Source organism: Bacillus rossius, chromosome 16 (genome assembly GCF_032445375.1).
Source record: "Bacillus rossius redtenbacheri isolate Brsri chromosome 16, Brsri_v3, whole genome shotgun sequence".
Taxonomy (NCBI): domain Eukaryota; kingdom Metazoa; phylum Arthropoda; class Insecta; order Phasmatodea; family Bacillidae; genus Bacillus; species Bacillus rossius.
The window spans coordinates 29153812-29173307 of NC_086343.1; the positions used below are offsets into that span (position 1 = coordinate 29153812).

General features: G+C 37.7%; 1 protein-coding gene across 4 annotated transcripts in view; it reads left to right on the forward strand.

The window, feature by feature from the left end:
* Positions 1 to 19496, forward strand: part of LOC134540504 (kinesin-like protein Klp10A) — a 202046-nt gene that overhangs the window by 176289 nt on the left and 6261 nt on the right. For all 4 annotated transcript variants that reach the window (XM_063383328.1, XM_063383329.1, XM_063383331.1 and 1 more), the window contains 3 exons: positions 36 to 425; positions 4196 to 4362; positions 13387 to 13541. In XM_063383328.1, coding sequence (XP_063239398.1) covers positions 36 to 425; positions 4196 to 4362; positions 13387 to 13541 — 712 coding nt within the window. The remainder of the gene's footprint in view (positions 1 to 35; positions 426 to 4195; positions 4363 to 13386; positions 13542 to 19496) is intronic.

The window sequence follows — 19496 nt, forward strand, 5'->3', positions numbered from 1 at the left end:
TCTCAGAGAGTCGTGCTGCCGTGCTGTGCCTGCAGGTACACTGCGCAGCCCCTGGTGCAGACCATCTTCGAGGGCGGCATGGCGACGTGCTTCGCGTACGGCCAGACGGGCAGCGGCAAGACCCACACGATGGGCGGGGACTTCCACGGCAAGACGCAGGACTGCAAGCGCGGGGTGTACGCGATGGCGGCCAAGGACGTGTTCCGGCTGCTGAGGTCGCCGCGCTACAAGGGGCTCAACCTGGTGGTGTCGGCCAGCTTCTTCGAGATCTACAGCGGCAAGGTGTTCGACCTGCTGGCCGGCAAGGCGAAGCTGCGAGTGCTGGAGGACGCCCGCCAGGTGGTGCAGATCGTGGGGCTGACCGAGAAGGTGGTCGACTCTGTGGACGAGGTGCTCAAGCTCATCCAGCACGGCAACACCGCCAGGTACCTCCCTTGCCTCCTCCCCTTGGGCATGAGCAAAAGTTAATGTACCTTTTAATAGTAAATATGTTTGTAAAATCCTTAAAAAAATTAACTCCACTGAAGATAATCTCGTCTAGGGGTGGGAGAATATAGAAATTTTCGTTTCGAAGCAAATTCGAAGCAAATTTTTATAAATATTCCCGAATTCGAATCGAATATCGAATACTAGGCCAAATCAAAGAATTTCTTAAATGCCAACACCAAACAATGCAACAATCTTATTTATAATAAATGTACAAATCTTAAAACCTACAAGCTACGTTGAATATAAAAAATAAATGTAATTCACAGATGCACAAGATATATGTACATTTAAATGCAAGAAATTAAAAATATTAAAGTAGGTACATAATAAACTGCAAGTTTGGTGAAAGAAAATATTTTTCAAAACTTATTTAAATTGTCATGCAAAAATTTTAGTTCCTTCACATGTTGAGGTGTCAGGGATTGACGACGTGCTGTCACCACATTTCCGGAGGAAGAAAATACCCGCTCACTTGATACACTTGTGGCAAGAATACTTAAATACTCTAGAGCAACATTTGCCAGTTTAGGATATTTAAGGGTAAATTCGTAGTTTAGCGGTATTTGCGAAAAAAAATGTTAAGAATCCAAAAATACTTTTATTATATGCTCTTTTTACTTCCTCTTTTCATTTAACATGGCGGAGATAAGAAATTCCAAATACTTTAGGAGATATCGAATTTTGTAATTTTCATAGTTGGGCAATATTTGTTAAAAAAAATTTAAAATACCGAAAATACTATTATTCTATGCTCTTTAGCTTCCTCTTTTCATTAAACCCGACGGAGATAATAAATTCCAAATACTTTAGGACATATCGAATTTTTTAATTTTAGTTTTTTTTTTCATCTCTCCACCAAATGTAAGGATTGCTTATTACACGTTTGCTAATACATAACTGAACAATCAACGCAACATTCTCCATTAACTTAGGCCTTTTGAACCATTGCCAAAAACTTAGTCACGTAACATTTGCTATTTGTATACAACTAAATACTGTATGGTAATATTTTGTACGGCCGGCTGAACTTTCTACGTTGTTATCGAGAATAATAATAATAATAATAATTTATTATTATTATTATTATTATTATTATTATATTGAACAAGAACGATTGAAGGTAAATATAAACTTTTTTTTTGCCTTCATCTTACGCGCACAGCCGTTTAGAGACAAACTACTTATTGTTTATTACATTCCTTCCAACGTAAAAAAAAAATATCTTTACTCTTTGCACTAAAGCAGGCCCGGCCTAAGAAGTGTAGATAGTGGGTGAAAAACGGAGTGGTTGTATGGTCGCCATCTTTGTTTACGATTATTCATGAAACTCATTTTTTCTACTGTTCCATCCATGGAATATTTTCCCCGTTTATTTATAAATGAATTTTATTCAATAATCTTATTTCATTGGATTGTTTACCATAACTGCTGTTTTATAAGTCCATTGGTGATATTGTATCATGTTAAATCATTATTGACTCAATTTATGCATGGAAAAAGAGCTGTTATGGGATGAGATTAAGAATAATACCGAAGTCGGGAATGAATCTGGCACGTTTCTAAACATGAAAATAATTCATTGGGAGTTGCTATTTGCCATTTTCTCAGCAAAATACGGTACTGACCATTATTTTACTCTAAGCCAATGTAAGTTGAACAAAGTATAACGAACATATTTGTATTATGGTTGAGGTTAGTTTTAATGATCAGGCATATAGGCTTAGGCTAAGCATGTGTGTTTTCTCATTATGCTAAGTTAACTCCAAGTTGATGTTATTAATCGTAGGCATTCGTTAACTTTTAAGCAATGTATGTATAGTAAAAGATTAGCTTAAAAACTCTTGAAATGTTTTTATTTTTTTTATTTTTTGAACTTCGAATAATTTCATTTTTTCGAGTACGAATTTTCATATAACAAATGTTCGACTCGAATTCGAACTTTCGAAGCTTCGCCCACCCCTAATCTCGTCCAAATGAGTTAAATAATTATAGAATTGGACCTATAATAAATATTTTAATAAATATTTCTCTCTTAATACATCTAAAATTTTATGTATCTTGTAAACTTTTTTTTAACAGGAGTTGACTATTCCAGGTGATTACAAAACTGCTGTTATTTTCATCAATTTTTTTTTTTAGATATTGGAGACATTGGCAGCCTGTTACCAATATTTCTAATGGTAACTTTTGTTTCCAAAATGATGTCGGTTTAATTGGCAAGTCTAACTTAAAACATTTTTTAGTATAATTTGTTCATATTAGTTAAATTGCATCTGCTTGTGTCATTTCTCGAAGGAAAATTATTAATGAGAATCCACTTATTCAACGAGGATAGTAGTATGTAGAAGTTCGTTGGAGCCGGCTGCCCACACATGCTTAACATGTTCGCTACTGACTTGTCACATTTGTGTGACACACACTTCCTGCTTAGAAACCACTGTCACATACATGTGACTATTAATTTCTGTGGGATATAACATTAGAAAACTGTTTGGTCTGAGTAAGACTATATTTGATTAACATAGTGGTAGTTTAGAGAGTATGAGGTGTGTGTGAGGGAAATTAATCACTTAATCAGTTATCCATTTCTTCTTCTGGAAGACAATAATTGTTATTTGTAAGGCTTGGAACAGAGGTCATCTTCGCGAGAAAAAAGTGTCATCGCCAGTTACCTAGTAATGCTGAATTTCAGCATGAATGCAGAACAGATGTTTCTTTTGTGGAGTGTTGTGAATAGTAATAAAAGTTTGTCATGTGTTGGTTTTGTCACAGAATTAATGATTTGTTTGTAAAATTTCGTTTGGTTTGCTTTCCTATTATTGTGTAGTGAGGCAGGCATAAACAAGACAAATTTTACATTCAAAATTACACTTGTGTTGGTCTCCTTTTTTATCACTTTTTTTTATTGCTCCAGTATTTGCTGTGTATTGCATATGTTAAAAAATAGACTGTGGATGTTTTATTCAAAATTTCAATCACGAAAAATTTGGCAAGCCGTGGTAGTGTTGAAATTTGTCTCGCAGTGTTTTAGAAGGTATGGTCTTATTATATTTTACAGAGTATGATTAGAATCAAAACTAGTATTAAGTGAAGAAGGGAATTAATTCTTAATAAGTCGTCATCATCAACTGTTTCCAGTCTGTGGCCGAGTCAGCCAAGTAAACTGCCTCTATCTTCCTCTGTCCTTCCACCGTTCCTCATCCTTCACTTTTTTTTGCAGACTTCTCCCCTCTCCTGCACTCCTTTTAACTATCTCCTCTTCCCATCTCCTCCTTGGTCTTCCTCGGGGTCTTCTTCCTGTGTTTTAATAAGTATGAATTGTAAACATTGCATTCTCTTAATAATGTTCGCAGGCTTTCACAGCCATTGTCTGAAGTAGCTTGGCTTCTGGGTTGTAGCTGCGTCCAAGGCGAATAATTCACTGACGTTTCGGTCGATGTTGCAGTCGCCATAATCAGGGAGCAGTTACCTACACTAGTCAACTGCTCCCTGATGATGGCGACTGCAATGTCGACCGATAAGTTGGTGAATTATTCGCCAATGACGCGGCTGCAACCCAGAAGCCAAGCTACTTCGTTGCATTCTCTTATATTTATTTCTGTAGGACCAGCATGTTAATGTTTTTTTTTAGGAGAATGCAAATGAAATGTGCAATGTTTGTTCTGTTGTGGCATCACGGGTTGTGACTTGTAATCCTTGTTTCCAGGACGTCGGGACAGACATCTGCGAATTCCAACTCGTCGCGGTCTCACGCAGTATTCCAGATAGTGGTGCGCACTCCGGGCGTGTCGCGAATCCACGGCAAGTTCTCCCTCATCGACCTGGCGGGCAACGAGCGCGGGGCGGATACCTCGTCCGCCAACCGCCAGACAAGTGAGTATTAGTACCTGCCACGTTTTGTCGGTAGGCCTGTGCGAATATTAGAATTTTCGAATATAAAAAAAAAATTGGTTGTCTGTAAAGTCGGTTTACGGACGATAGTTTTAACGTGACATCGTCATAACAAAGCATTGATTAAATGATTGCACACTAGAGCTGGGCCGATCACCTATTTTGCCGATCATGCCGATGCCGATCATCTGCTGCCGATCTTGCCGATCTTCTGAGCCGATTAGAGCCTTTCAAGTACCTCTGATTACACGTTGCTTTTGACGGATCACTATAAACGGTGAAGTATTCCCAGACAAAACTACTTTTCATTGACATGATTACTTAAAAATCACGACATAAATTTCACGGACTAGCGATTATACAGGTAAGCCCGGAAGGTCTTGTCAAGCTTCTCAGACACCGGCGTGCAGCTGGGTTAAGGCCAAGGTCATGTGACGTAACATCTACCGAGGCTTACTGCGCCTTGGCAGCAGATGGATAAAAATAGTAAACTCCCCATTATTCAAGTTCATTGGGACCCGCCGATGCCCGGATAATTGAAATTCTGTAAAAAAAAAAATAATAATGATAAACCCGGATAATTAGTTAACGGTAAGGGCCGCCTTCGAATTGTTGTCTCGGCTTAAAAAAATACGGCAGTGCCTAGCCATTAGTTCACTGTCATTTACAGCAGCCGAAGAGAGAAAGATAAGATCGTACTGACCTTGTACACATAAATTTTGGGTAGCTCCCCACCCCCCTCCACCCCTTCGACCAGCCGAATGCCAGACAGACACGTCACTCGCCAGGCGCCTGCCGTGCGTTGGCGGGCGGAAAATAACTCAGCAGCACGTGAAACAACATTCGAACAAACGGGAGACCGGAAGCAGAAGTCAGGACATCTCCCTCAAGTTTAAAGAGTGACAAATGTGACAGTTGAAAAGGGGGGGGGGGGGGGGGGGGGATATCGACACAAAGGGTCGGTACAAACAGCGTTGCAGATTTTGGCGGCCCACGCGATGGCTTGCATTGTTTGCCGGCCGCCGGCCCGCGTGACGTTAATTTTAAGCGCTGACAATTTTAGCTTCTCTTTTTTTTCTGCACTTTTAAATCGTCCCGGATTATCCGATTCCCGTATTAGCGCGTCACGGAGTAACGAGGTTCTACTGTGGGAAACAAAACTCTTCATCAACCAGGTTTTTATACAAAAGAAAGTTAAGCTCTATTTCCCGCTAAACAGGATAAGAATATTAATTTCGCTAAACAAAAATTTCAATAGGCCATATTTAGCGAGAAAAAACTAAATAGATGAATTCCCGAAGAGTAGTTGTTTACTAACCACAAAACTACTAGCGCCATTAATCCGTACGAATTCCGTCGCGCGACGCGCGTCACTCTAATCTCTAGCGTAACATAACCAACCTAAACAACAGTCGCCATTCGCCATTCTGGTAATATTAACCGTAAATGGTAAACAAATACATAGTTTTCGGTTCGTAAATGATAAATGACTTTGCAAATAGTATAATGGAAAATTATTTTACCGAAAGTACCGTAAATGTACGTGGAAATTGATACTTAGGTATGTAACTGTTCAATGTTTATAAAACTTACGGTATTTGTTTACTTTATTGGTATATTTTTTTCGTGTGTGGTTAGTTTTAAATTATTAAATCCTGTTATTTTTCGATGAATAATCAAATTTTCTTCCCGAAAAGTACCGTAAACAAACATGGAAAGTTGTTAGGTATAGGTAATTATTCAATGTTATAAGTTTGCAGTAGGAGACCAATGATCGGCTCAAATAATCGGCTACGTTTTGCCGATCATTATGATCGGCAAAATTAACAAAATCGGCCGATTATTACGATCGGGGATCGGCATCGGCCCAGCTCTATTGCACACTTTTATGAATAAAATTGAATCATTTTTTATTGAATTATCACTATTTCGTATGGATACAAAGAAGGAGTGAAATGAAATCTACAATTTAATTTATAAATTTTCATATGTCCAGACACACATTAAGGTTGCAGGTTTATTCTCACTGGCATAAAAATAATAAAGGGAAGGCTTATATGTAGTGATGGGCCGAGACTTGAAAATTCGAGTCGAGTCGAGCGAGTAGCATCAGCTCGGCTCGGCTCGGCATTCGAGTTTATTTTACTCGACGGGGCGAAACTCGAAAGGAAATTCGGGTAAACCTCGATGATAAAATATAATAAAATTGAAATACAATAAATTCTTAATATCTCCTTACGTGACTTCGGCCGACACTAAAAATTACGTACGTAAGACCGAAACACGTACTTTCAAACAATGACGACAATCGTCCATATTATTTATATTTTAGTTTTACATATTGCCAACTTAACAGGTGTGACCACATAGCAAAGAAGACGAACACATTTTTAATAAACAAAACACGAATTAAATTTTATAATCATAATATCGGCAGAAATATTACTTTTTTTAGTAAATCCGTGCTACAATCGGCGCAACGTTACAATAATAAATTAACGGTAGCGTAATATTTGTGCGCATGTTTGCGACTGATACGCCACCAATCACGAAATGGCATTAAAAAAAACTTTGCTCCACTAATTTTAGGAAGTGTAGGTTGGCGAACATGAATTTTTTTTCCGTGTTTGTTTACACTATTACGTTCGGCGAGATTGCGTTTTGTATAATTGTTTGCTATTCAAGTTAAGTGGCAAGTTAAAATTAATTATAAAGTATAAAGTATTTTATAAAGTGTAACTATTCAATACAAATACAAAAGCATGTATTGGTTGGAAGTGCGATTGGCCGGCAACGTAACGGCGTTAGTGTTGTAGCAATAATCTTTAAATGTATTATATTTGTTATGGGAACATTTATTGTAAAGTTGCGCCAATTGTAGCACGGCCTTACACTTCCCATAAGTGAAAGTTTTCAAAAATGTTCTAATGATTGTGAAACCAACCTACCCTAACCTTCGCGCCAACAAGCCTAAATTATATTCATTGTTTTTTATTGACTCGTGAATGCTGCAGGCCGCAGCTAACTCGTTTGGTCCAAAATAAGGTAAATATGTAGTTGAGCGGTATTTGCGAGAAAAAAAAATGTTAAAAATCTGAAAATACTTTTATTATATGCTCTTTAAATTCCTCTTTTCATTAAAGCCGGCGGATATAAGAAATTCCAAATACTTTAGGAGATATCGAATTTTTTAATTTTCACAGTTGGGCGATATTTGTTAAATAAAATTTAAAAATTCCGAAAATACTTTTATTCTATGCTCTATACCTCAATTATTGAATTGTATTATATCAGTTAAGAATTTATACTAAATGAATTATTTGTATTAATACTTGTATTTGAAATATATTTGATTAAGTGGGCCATGATATAACAAGACAACCATCTAAACTCTTAGCAGTAAAGTGAAAATATTCAAGCTCGACTTAAGTGTCAAAGATTCAAACAAAAATTCAGACTCGAATCGACTCGACTTAAATTTATGATCTACAAACTCTACTCGAATCGACTCGAACTAATTATTGTAAAATTCGACTCTACTCGACTTAAAAATTTGCAGGTTCGTACATCTCTACTTATATGTGATTTACGCATGTATTCGGCGCCAAAATCACAGTCTTACTGGTGACTGGCACGCCGAGCCGGGTGGTTCAAGTTGTGGCGGGCGGGGATATTGTTGCCTGGCTACTGCGAGTCAAGGTCACGCGTCACTTTTCGGTTTAGTAGAAATCGGGCGAAAAAATAAAATACACGTGATATCTCTCTACACCCCCCCCTCCCCCCTTGTGATATTTCGTGATCCCCCCCCCCCCTCCCCCCCTATCGAGCCTCACGTGATTAATGGACGATCCCTTACGAGTACGGCTCTGTGGGATCTCGAAAGTCTGAAAATATTTTGGAATTGCAAGATTTTCTCATCGGGCAGGGGCAAAATTTACACAGGATTTTTCGTAATGTTTTAAGAGTTTTCTTCTTTTTTTTCTTCTACATCAGGCCACATAAATTTTGAGAAGACTCAATTTGTATAGTAAAGCCGGATTAGTTAATCGGAACCATTACGTTATCAGCTAAAGTATTTTAGGGAGAAGAGTGTCTGGCGGGTCGTTGAAAACAGATTAGAGCTGACAGCATAGTGATAAGGATAAATACATGTAATGTCAGTAAAAATCCAAACACTGTGTGGGTGTTAATGTTGACAGTGTTCAGATTAAAGGGTAGGCATGCCAGCTTGGCAATTAATTTTGTTCAGAACGGTGTGTCAACGAGAAAAAAAAAACTTGTATAGGTCTCGTGGAAAAAAAATTCTCACTTATTCTTAATTTTTATTTTTGTACCATAAAGGTACAAGCCGCAGAGCTGCCAACCATTACGGATTTTCCGTAATTATTACGGATTTTAACCCCGAATTACGGAATTACGGAACATCGCTGGTTTATTACGGAAACGAGGCTTTGTGCTGCGAGGTAACGGAGAAAATTCCGTTTCTGCTGTGCTTGTTTCGTGAACGCAGTTTGAATACATCGCTTGGTTGCACAAATAACGGAACTAGTAAGTGTGCGCATGTACGATGTACTGTCGAAATAAGTAAATTAATTCTCGTGTTTACAAATAATAATGGGATGGTATTACGTCCGTTGTACGATACAACTAGTACATATTCTCAGACTTATCGTTTGAAGGCTACTTAAATCACGATAATTTTTGTACGGTACTTTGGCTAACCTGTGTTGTTAATTTATTTCTTGAAAGCCATTTTTTTTTTCATCATAGTGTTTTTGTCGTGTCTACAGACGTGAAATTTTTTTATGTTTTTCGATAGTGTTGTGTTCTTCAGTGCCGGTTTTAGAAATGAAGCGTGTGACAGAATAATGTGTATCTGGAAAAAAAAAAACACGCAAGTCTTCAGAGCTTTCGACTTAAATATTCAAAAGAATGGCCATGCTTGTCGTTTTCAAATGTTTGGAACGCCACGGTTTTGTAATGTATGCACGTGTGACTTTTCGATTGCACATGGTGGAAGGGATGACTGTAGACGGCATATTGAATCATAGAAACATGCAGAACATTTTAAAGCCGTGACGAGCAATAAATCTACTATATCTTCGTTTTTTCGCTACATCTGAAGAAACGAAAGTAACGAACGCAGTTATTGTTTACAAGTCCTTGTGTTTGTCTTGTTTGTTTACATGACATTTCTTATCCAACCAGGATAAAAAAAAGCAAATAAAAAGACAGTTGCTTTAAAGTTTAACTTTGAATTGAAGATTCAAAATATCCAGTAAAATTATTAATATTTCTTACATATTCAGATGATTGTATTGTTCAAATATATTTTTTTTATTCATTAATTTGCATTGTATTCATATTTTTCTTTTTCTTTTGCATATTATTGTCCTTGTTTTATCTTGAGTGTGTGTTATAATGCCCCAGGAAAAATTTATCGTGCATGATTTACGCGTACTTTTTTCATATACCTAATTGCCATTACTGATAGGTGTGATTTGAGGTTGGCAGCTCTGAAGCCGTATACAGTAATGGTAAATTAAGAGGATTCGGGGCTTAAAATGAAAGCAGTTTATTTACATTCCATACCAGCATCGACAGTGCAGTTTTCAAAACTCAGTTCTTCTGTGCAGGGTGTCTACTGACCTGGAAAACCTGGAAAACCTGGAAAAATCAGGGAATAATCAGGGAAAAATCAGGGAATTTTTTTAAAAATCAGGGAATTTTTTGTTTGGTAGGTTGTAGTTGGCAATACGTTTTTTGTTTATTGATCTGCTTGCATTGACGTAGCATCAAGTGAATCGCGCCCAATTTTTTTATTTTTGAATGGAAAATAACGAACAGTTCCCACGTCCATTTTCTTTTATTTACCATCGGATTCGGAAGTGGCGTTAAATCATGTGATACAAACTGGTTCAAGCTGGTCTGTTATCCTGCTGACGTACGTACTGCAGCATGTGCTTCCCACGTTCTGATTATACCGACAGGTGCATCAATGGATGCCTTCAACGTAAACTGGGCATTTTTGTTAGCTTTGAAAATACATATCACAGACACTTTTGGTGAAGATTCGCCATCGTTGCTACAAAATTGGTAGCTGTGGGCTTCATACGGTCCATGGTGCTTTCAAAACTGGAATTTATGCTATACAATTGGACGTTGTTAGTTTTTTCAGGCACAGTTACTATTTGTTTATGCATGTACCTGCAAGGAGGGCAGATTACATTAGAATAACTGGATCAGAGCTTTTTTCCAAGAAAGTTTGTGCAATCAGATGGAATACTGCAGTTGCTGAGCGTGCCATGAAAACTTTACCCCACCTAAAGAAATTTAGTGAAGTTTCTATTTCATCTGTGTCTTTCAGTGTAGTGAAAAGTGCTCTTGAAGAGAGTCTTCTAGAAGTAAAATTGACATTCTTCTACTCTTTGGCATCAGAGCTGGAATTGTTTCTCACAATTTTCCAAAGTGAAGCACCCATGGCACCTTTTCTCTATGATTCACTGGTAGACATTTTATTAGCTTTGGCAGGAAAGTTTTTTAAACCAGAGGTACTGAAGAGCTTTAGGGAGAAACACAATGTATCTCGGTTGGATGTGGATAACCAGGAAAATCTATTGACTGCTAACAATATCAAGTTGGGTTATGCAGTACGCCATGCCATCAAGAAAGAGAAATTACCAGTAAAGTCTGTCCTGTTACTGAAAAATGATGTTAGTACTTGTCTGAAGGTTATGGTAAAAAAACTTCAAGACAAAAGTCCCCTGAAGTACAAACTTACCAAGGGACTTTCCTGCTTATGTCCGTCTGTGGCTTTAAATTCGGGTGTGAGGAAACAGCGTGTGAATTACAGTTTAGAATGTTGTCTTCAAAACAAGTGGCTATAAGGACAAGAAGCTGATAACATTGAGTGATCATATCAGTTGGTATGTTCCTCGCAAGATTCTGAAGCACTGTTCTCGTCTTTTCTCGAGAAGACTGGCGTCTTGATCACTTGTGGATGCTCATTCTTAAGGCACATACAGTAGCTGCCAAAACAGGCCTTCTAAAGTTTGTGAGGATGATGTTGGTACTTTCCCATGGAAATGCATCATTGGAAAGAGGATTTTCAGTAAATTCTAATTTGCTGACTGAAAACTTGCAGGAAGAAATACTGATCGCACAAAGACAGATGTAAGAAAAGGAAGGTACAGACAAGAAGAAGGCAGAAAAAGAAGAGTTGAAGAGGAGATCAAGGCATTGCAGTTGAAGAAGGCTCGAGTGTTCGATTTGGCTCATTCTGAAGCAAGTGCAATAGACGCAAAAGTTGAGTCACTGCGAAATTGATGGGAGCTTCCTTTTACTTATGTTTTTGCAAAAGTAAGTGTTTGAAATATTTGTAGCAGCATGTTTTATTTGCCATCAATTGAGTCACTTTGGCCACGTCTGGAAGAAGGTATTTTTTTACTGATTTAGGTGAGTTGAAATACTTTGAAACCCGTCAATGTACTGTTATGCAGTTTTTTCAGTTTCGTGGAATGTCGTAATTGTGTTGCAGAAAACCTGGAAAAGTTCAGTTTTAGACCTGGAAAACCTGGAAAAATCAGGGAATTTCATTTACTAGATCTGGTAGACACCCTGTCTGTGGAAAAAGTAATTTTAAATATTAATTTGGTACCTAGTGGTTTACTTTTCCTTCTGGCACTTTAGCATTATTGAAACAAATTATACTGAGTTCCAGCTAAATACCAATGGGAACAATTACAAATTATTATTAATTGTTTGCTTGCATTCTAGAAGGTTTGAAAGTGTAAAAGTCATATAAAAGTTTTTTTTTTAAGTTAAAATTTTTTGCAGTGGTTGGTAAAAATGGCTGAGAATTTTAGATTGGCTGGCTGTGCTTCTATGAGGTATGATGACAATAGGCTTTTTATAGAGAGTCCATTTCATTTTTTAAATGAAAGTTTTCGATGTTAATCGGTTTTATATTTTATAGATGCTTTTTATTTATGATAATTGTGCTATATAAAAAATTATGAAAAAAATGTTTTATAGCTTTTTTTTTTCTTCAAGCAGTGTTATTTATATTGTGATAAAAGATTCAAATTTAAAATAAAATATTGATTCTGTAAAAGCATAAAACAAAATTACTGTGGTAAAAAGTTAAATGGTAAGTATTTGTGTATTTTAAGTATACGTACATCAGAATCCGTAAATGGAAATAGATCGTATGAATTATTTTGTAAGTCTTGTAACGTAATTATTTTTCACAAACCACTTGGTCTGCAACTACTTGCTAAAGTAATTTTATTTATAAGCTTTTCGGATGCTATTCAATAAAAATTTGGGTAGTGCCGATAAAGTTTTAAATTCATTTTGACGTGACGTCTAAAATCAATGAATACCGGCTGCACGCACAAAAAATTGTCCCGTTGCGCACATTCTTCCGTTACGCAGTGTCCCGTTGTGCACATTGTACGCTTGCGCCACATCTATCTCTCTTCCATTCGATTGGCCTATGCGTCCGAGGAGAAGAAAGACTGCGGCAGCACACAACTTACATCTACACGTGAACTGTTTCGTTGACTGTTTATAAAGTGAAGTGAAAAGTTAATGTGGTTTTCATTGCTTATTACAACAACAATTTCGGCAATAAAGGTTAATTATTATTGCATTTAAAAAATCTGACTACTAGTATAATTTCAAGTATTTATTATTTTATTATTTAAATAAAAATGAGTCAATTTTATTCATAAAAGTATGCAATCATTTCATCAATGTTTTGTTATGACGTTGTCACGTTAAACTATCGTCCGTAAACCTACTTTACAGACAACCAATTTTTTTTTTTTTTTTGTTTAATGATTGGACTTGAATTTTGGTGTTGCGTGATGCATTGATGTGCACGCTGTGTGCCTGTTGCCTCACATTCCAGTGTTGCTCTCAGTGAGGTGTTGTCTCTCGGCACTGCTGTTTGAGCTCGCCCCTGTGATGAAGGTGTGGGTGTGTGTGTGTGTGTGTGTGCAGGGATGGAGGGCGCGGAGATCAACAAGTCGCTGCTGGCCTTGAAGGAGTGCATCCGCGCGCTGGGGAGGAAAGGTGCTCACCTGCCCTTCAGGGCCAGCAAGCTCACGCAGGTCCTCAGAGACTCCTTCATCGGCGAGAAGTCTCGCACGTGCATGGTACGTCCGGCGTCCCCGCCGTTCCCTGTCGGAGTGAAGAAATGTAGCCTGATACGCAATTTTCCTATATTTATCACTCTCGCCACTATTTTAAATAATTCTACGTTAAATTTCGTGTCTTAAGTTTCGTATTGTAAGTGTATTGGCAACATGAGAACACGTGTATTTTTTTTTTTTTTTTTTTTTTTGTTTATCGAGGTCAGATGTTTCTATGCATAGTAGTCTCTCTTTGCTCGTCGCACGTGTCAGAACTGCTTGTTAAAACAACTGAAACATACAGGATGTCTGCAGGTCATGAAACTACTGAAGAACTGGACCACGAAAGTGACAAAAAGTTTCGGAATAAAAAGTTACTGTGCAGGAAGTCGCAAATCTTAATCTCCATGAGCTTTTTTACTAACTAGCCACACCCCCCACCACCAACCCTTTTTTTATGATTTGTCTATAGTTGAGCCTTGTGTCAAATTCACTTACTTAGAGACAGGCCACTTGAATAATGTGGAAATTATCTCTGAAGGAGTTTTAGTTTTGTTACGCACTTATCGGCAGGTTCCTGTGCATATTATATTAAAACCTTAGGATATTTTTCTTTGGTGCTTAAAAATTTTGACTTAATGGGGAGATTTTATGTAAAGGGTTCAATTTTATGTATTTATACAACCGGTCCAAATTTTTTTAACTTATGCGGACAATTTTCTTGGTAGCTTTTACTACAATATATTTGATTGTTTAAGTTATACTTTAGGCACATTGTGGAAAAATGATGAGAGTCGATTTTAACATTGTGCACTCACCATGCAACAAAATTTTCACAGGAAGATGGTGAATCTACATGTATGAACATAAACCCAAATAGTCACTTTCATAAAAATTAGGGGACATTCCAAATATATTGGTGTGTCAAATTAAACTTGATAGTGAAACTATCGTGGAATATATTTGGTAAACAAAACAGTCACATTAAAGAGTAATTTTAAGTTTTAAAAAAATGAGGATACAAGTATTTATGCCTGTTTCTTTCTTTCTTTTTTTTTTTTTATAGTTCAAATTGAATACGAATATTGAATTTGAATAATAAGAATTAGAATCCCACTAAAAGGTTTTCCGCATGTAACACACACATTGAAAGAAAACGTAAATGTGTAGTGTAGTGGTTTCTCGGAAATTAGATAAATAATAAAGTGAAAGTTTGGTGAGGTTAAATCAGCCTCAATTGCTATAGGTACAATTTAGTATAAAAATACCAATTTTAAAAGGAAAATATAAATAATTATTTAATTATTTTTCTGCTAATCAAAATAGGATCTGCAGGAAAAAAAAATTAAACCGTGCAAAGCAAATATGTAAGACAATTGCAGTATCTGTGAAGAAACTTCAAGAGGATGGGTTTAAAAAGAATGTACAGTGAGCAGTTTTAATCTATAGTTGATTATGATGCAGGTATTAAAAAATTGCAAATCTTTTACCCCCCTCTTAGTGTAATTTTTTTTCTCCATGCGTGACAAGATAATTGCCTGAGCTGTCACTACGCTGGTTGTGTGTGTGTGTGTGTGCCTGTATCCAGTCGTCATTCACTGTGTATTATCCACCAGAAAAACGTTGTAGGTTGTTAGGCTTTAGGAATCTTTGCTGTGAATATGTGACCAGATGTTTTCCATGAGATCTATACAGATTTTGTCTCTTCGCCGCACCATTCAGAAATAAATTAATTACAGAGCTGACATGTCGTTTCTACCCTCTGACCTGAAAACTGTCAACTTTAACACCCGGGCAGTGTTTTTGTATTTTTACAGACACGTGTTTATCCTTATCACTATTCTGTTAGTTCTAATATATTATTAACGACCTGCCAGACACTTTTCTGTAAAATATTTTAGCTATTAATGTAAGTGCTAGTAATGGTAGGCTTTGTGCTGCACGGTAACGGAAAAAAATTCAGTTTCTGGTGTGCGTGTTTCGTGAACGCAGTTCGAATACTTCATGTGGTTGCGCTAATAACGTAATAACGGAACTACTAGTAAGTGTGCGCATGTACTGTTGAAATAAGTAGATTAATTCTCGTGTTTTGAAATAATAATGAGATGGTATTATGTCCGTTGTACGATAAAACTAGTACAAATTCTCGGACTTTTCATTTGTTGGCTACTTACATCACGATAATTTTTGTATGGTACTTTGGCTAACCTGTGTTGTTTTGATTTATTTCTTAAAAGTCATTTTTTTCATCATAGTGTTTTTGTCGTGTCTACAGACGTGAAAATTTTTTATGTTTTTCGATAGTGTTGTGAGTTGTGTTCTTCAGTGCCGGTTGTAGAAATTAAGTGTATGACAGAACAAAAGTGTATCTGGGGGAAAAAATAGAAGACAATTCTTCAGAACTTTCGACCTAACTATTCAAAAGAATGGCCATGCTTGTCGTCTAAAAATGTTTTGGAACACCACGCGTTTTGTAATGTATGCATGTGTGACTTTTCGATTGCACATGGTGGAAGGGATGACGACTGTAGACGTCATATTGAATCAAAGAAACATGCGGAACATTTTATAGTCATGACGAGCAATAAACCTATTTAATCGTTTTTTCGCTACATCTGAAGAAACGAAAGTAACGAACGCACAGTTATTGTTTACAAGTTCTGTTTGTCTTTCGTTGTTTGTTTACAAGACAGTTCTTAGCCAACCAGGAGAAAAGAAGCAAATAAAAAGACATTTGTTGAAAAGTTAAAATTTGAATACAGTCAAACCTCTCTGAAACGACCCCTCACGGTTCCCAGGACTAGGGTCTTAATAGAGGGGGTCGTAATAGATGTTTTCCGAAATTTTCAGTTGATTTCAACCCCCCTCCCCCCTTCCAAACCGCTACTCGCTAAGAAACCAGCCGTACAATGGCAGGATGCTGTCACTCACAATGCTAGACGGCTTTGCTTTAAACCCACTTCAACCTTCATGATAAGTCCGTCGCCCTACAGGCCACCTCTAAAGAAAATGTCAAAAGACAGTTTATTTTTACTGGTTAGTTTACATGTACGTTTTATGCTTGCCGTAGTTAAATATACTAGAACCCCGGATTTAACAAAGCAGTGATTTTACGAATACATTCTCGGCAACCGTCAAAAAATCGGACATTTTGATCAAAATGTGAAAATCAGAAAAAAAATTAAAAACAAAACGAAATGAAAGATAATTAAAATCTGTTAATTTTAACACACAGCATATTTTTGTGCCGGCTTGAATACTTCCAATAATGTTCATATAAGAATAACAAAAAAATAATGGGACAGTTCCTTTAAAAATATGGCAGCGGTAGGTTCTGCCCGGCTGCTGGCGGCAGCGGCTTCATGACACATAAGCTCACCCCTCCCTCCCCTCGTTAACATTCTTCAAGGCTAGCTCATCCCTCCCAGACACACAAACCATCTAGTGTCCTCCCTTATAACACCCCAACTTCGCTCTCCTTTGAAAAACCTTCAGTGAGAAAATGCTCATTTCACCCTCCCTTCTCCCGTAAAATTAGGTTATTATGAATGGGGTACTAAAGCGGTGAGGGAGGGGTAAGATTGTTTTAAATATTTTCGGACCCCTCCCTCCCCAACCAAACACGCCCAAAAAAAAGTATGTCATAATATGTCACTTTTCACACCAAGTTCGAGTTCAGTCATCTCTGGCAAGGAATTTACAATCTTTCAAACTAAAATATAAATGTATTTTAATAGCAAGGGTCATATGAAAAGGAATATAACGAATAAAATCAAGCTGCTGTCACCAAACAAAGCATGAAACGGCCCAATGCGTGGTCGCTGCATTATTGCTCGCGCGAGAGGCGAGACGTGGAATGTTAGAAGAAAGATAAATGCGGGGGAGACAGACGGTAGCCATTGTGTTTCCTGGGTGGGGAATAAGTGGCGTAGCCTTTTTTTTTTAATGCTGGGTGAAGCGACCTTTTTCTGTCAACCCACGGGAAAAGATAATTGATTGAGCTGTCAAAATAAACATCGCTGCGGCAGTTAAAACAAGTCGAGGCGGGCGTGCATCCAGTCGGTCGCTGTGTATATCTACTCGAAAAACGTAACATCTCAATTCATAACAAGATTCCTTATAACCTACACGTATTGCCGGATGTTTTCAGCCTGATCCATGCAAGTTCTTTAGCCACGTTTTGAATGAAAACAACTGGCAGGCCAGTTGTGCCCTGTTTTGCGGACACATAAAGAAAGCTTTTATCAATTTGCTGACAGTTTTAATATATTTTTACTCTCCTCGTTAAAATGAAGCAGATAACGTGATTGTTAACAAGTTCAAGCAGCATCCGAGATCGGCCGCAGCGCACGGTATGGGGAGAGGGTGAGCAAGGGCGAGCGAGCGGCCGACTACACGTATTAACACGCTGCGGTTGGAGGGTTTTTCCTGCATTTAAGGGACGTGGAATGGGGGTTGTCAAGCGCTGACAGCGGTCGACAGGAAGTGGTATCTATTTTTAGATATGCGCTGCCTACGGCTGTACAGCACTCGGCAAGAGAAACGCAGCAACATGCTCAGTGGCGTCTCGTCAGGGCAAGCAAGGCAAGCAGTGCTTGCCCAGGCAGTTTCCAGACATTGTATTTTTTAAATAAATATTTTATTCAGAATAGTTTTTTACTTTGGCTCGTGCAGTTAGGTGTATGTTATCTTCTTGGGACCCAATACTTTACTATGTGCGCTGTAAGAAAAGAACTCGTTGACACACAAAACATGCTGTTTTAGAAGCGTTGCTAGGTTTAGAAGCGCTGGTAGGACCGCTTTCAGCAGGAAGACTGCCGCAGTAGTTTCCTTTCGGAAGGGGGGTGGCATGGTATAAAGGTTCGAGGAGGGGATTGGCTGTAAAAATACGTGGTAGAAGCTACGATTTTTTTTTCTTTTTTTTTCCTAACCTAACTAAAACTAAGTGTATTTTGGAGGGGTCCGGGTTAGGGAGGGACCTAGGTGCGTCTCAGGCCGATGGCGGTCTTAGGACCTAGACGAGAAGCTACGAAGGTAACGCTTTCTTGCCGAACTGAAGCGAACATGGCCGAAACATCAGACGGTGGAATTCTTCCGCCGACTGCTTCGGCTATGTCCGCTACAGTTCGGCACGGCAGGTGGCGAGGTGGCAGGAATGGAATAATTTACGTGCCAGTTTCTTGGTACACGTACCAGTTAACAGAGTTTCTGATCACGTTTGAAGATAATTTCTTTTGAGTTGGTACGAAAAATACCAACATTTAATTTTTACTATTCTAGTACACTTTATGAGGTTCTTCTCTTTATTTTAAGTACTTACTTTGCCATGTGTTGTCTGTTTATATATTTTGTACCAGATATCGATGATACTACACTCCCACTTAGTATATAAATAATGTAGAGTAGGTATTTTATTATCAGAATAATGTAAGTCAAACATTATTATTTTTCAAAAATAATTTATAATTTTAAAAAATGTCAATTTTTCTTCCTGTGGAATAGTCAATGTTCAGTTAAGGAAACAACTTAAATAGCACCCTTTTGTACCTTGAAATCCATATTTTCCCGGGGGAGGGCCCCTGGAAACCCCCCCCCCGGGACATGTTTTGAGGTGAAAGGAGTTGTTGCTTCCCCGCATGTAAACCTCGCGCCTCGCCACTGAACATGCTACTCACCACAAGAATCTTATTTTCTGTCTGATTTTCTTCCGATTTTAGGCTATTTTTTCACGGTTCCTCGAAATCGGGTTGTAATAGAGAGGTGGTCGCAATGAATGGGGTCGCAACAAAAAGGTTTTACACTTTGAATTGACTGTTCAAAATTTCCAGTAAAATTATTGACATTTCTTACATATTCAGATGATTGTATTATTCAAATAGTTTTTTTTTTCCGATTCATTAATCTTTATTGTATTCATATACATAGGCCTATATATATTTTTTTTGCATATTATTGTCCTTGTTTTATCTTGTGTGTGTC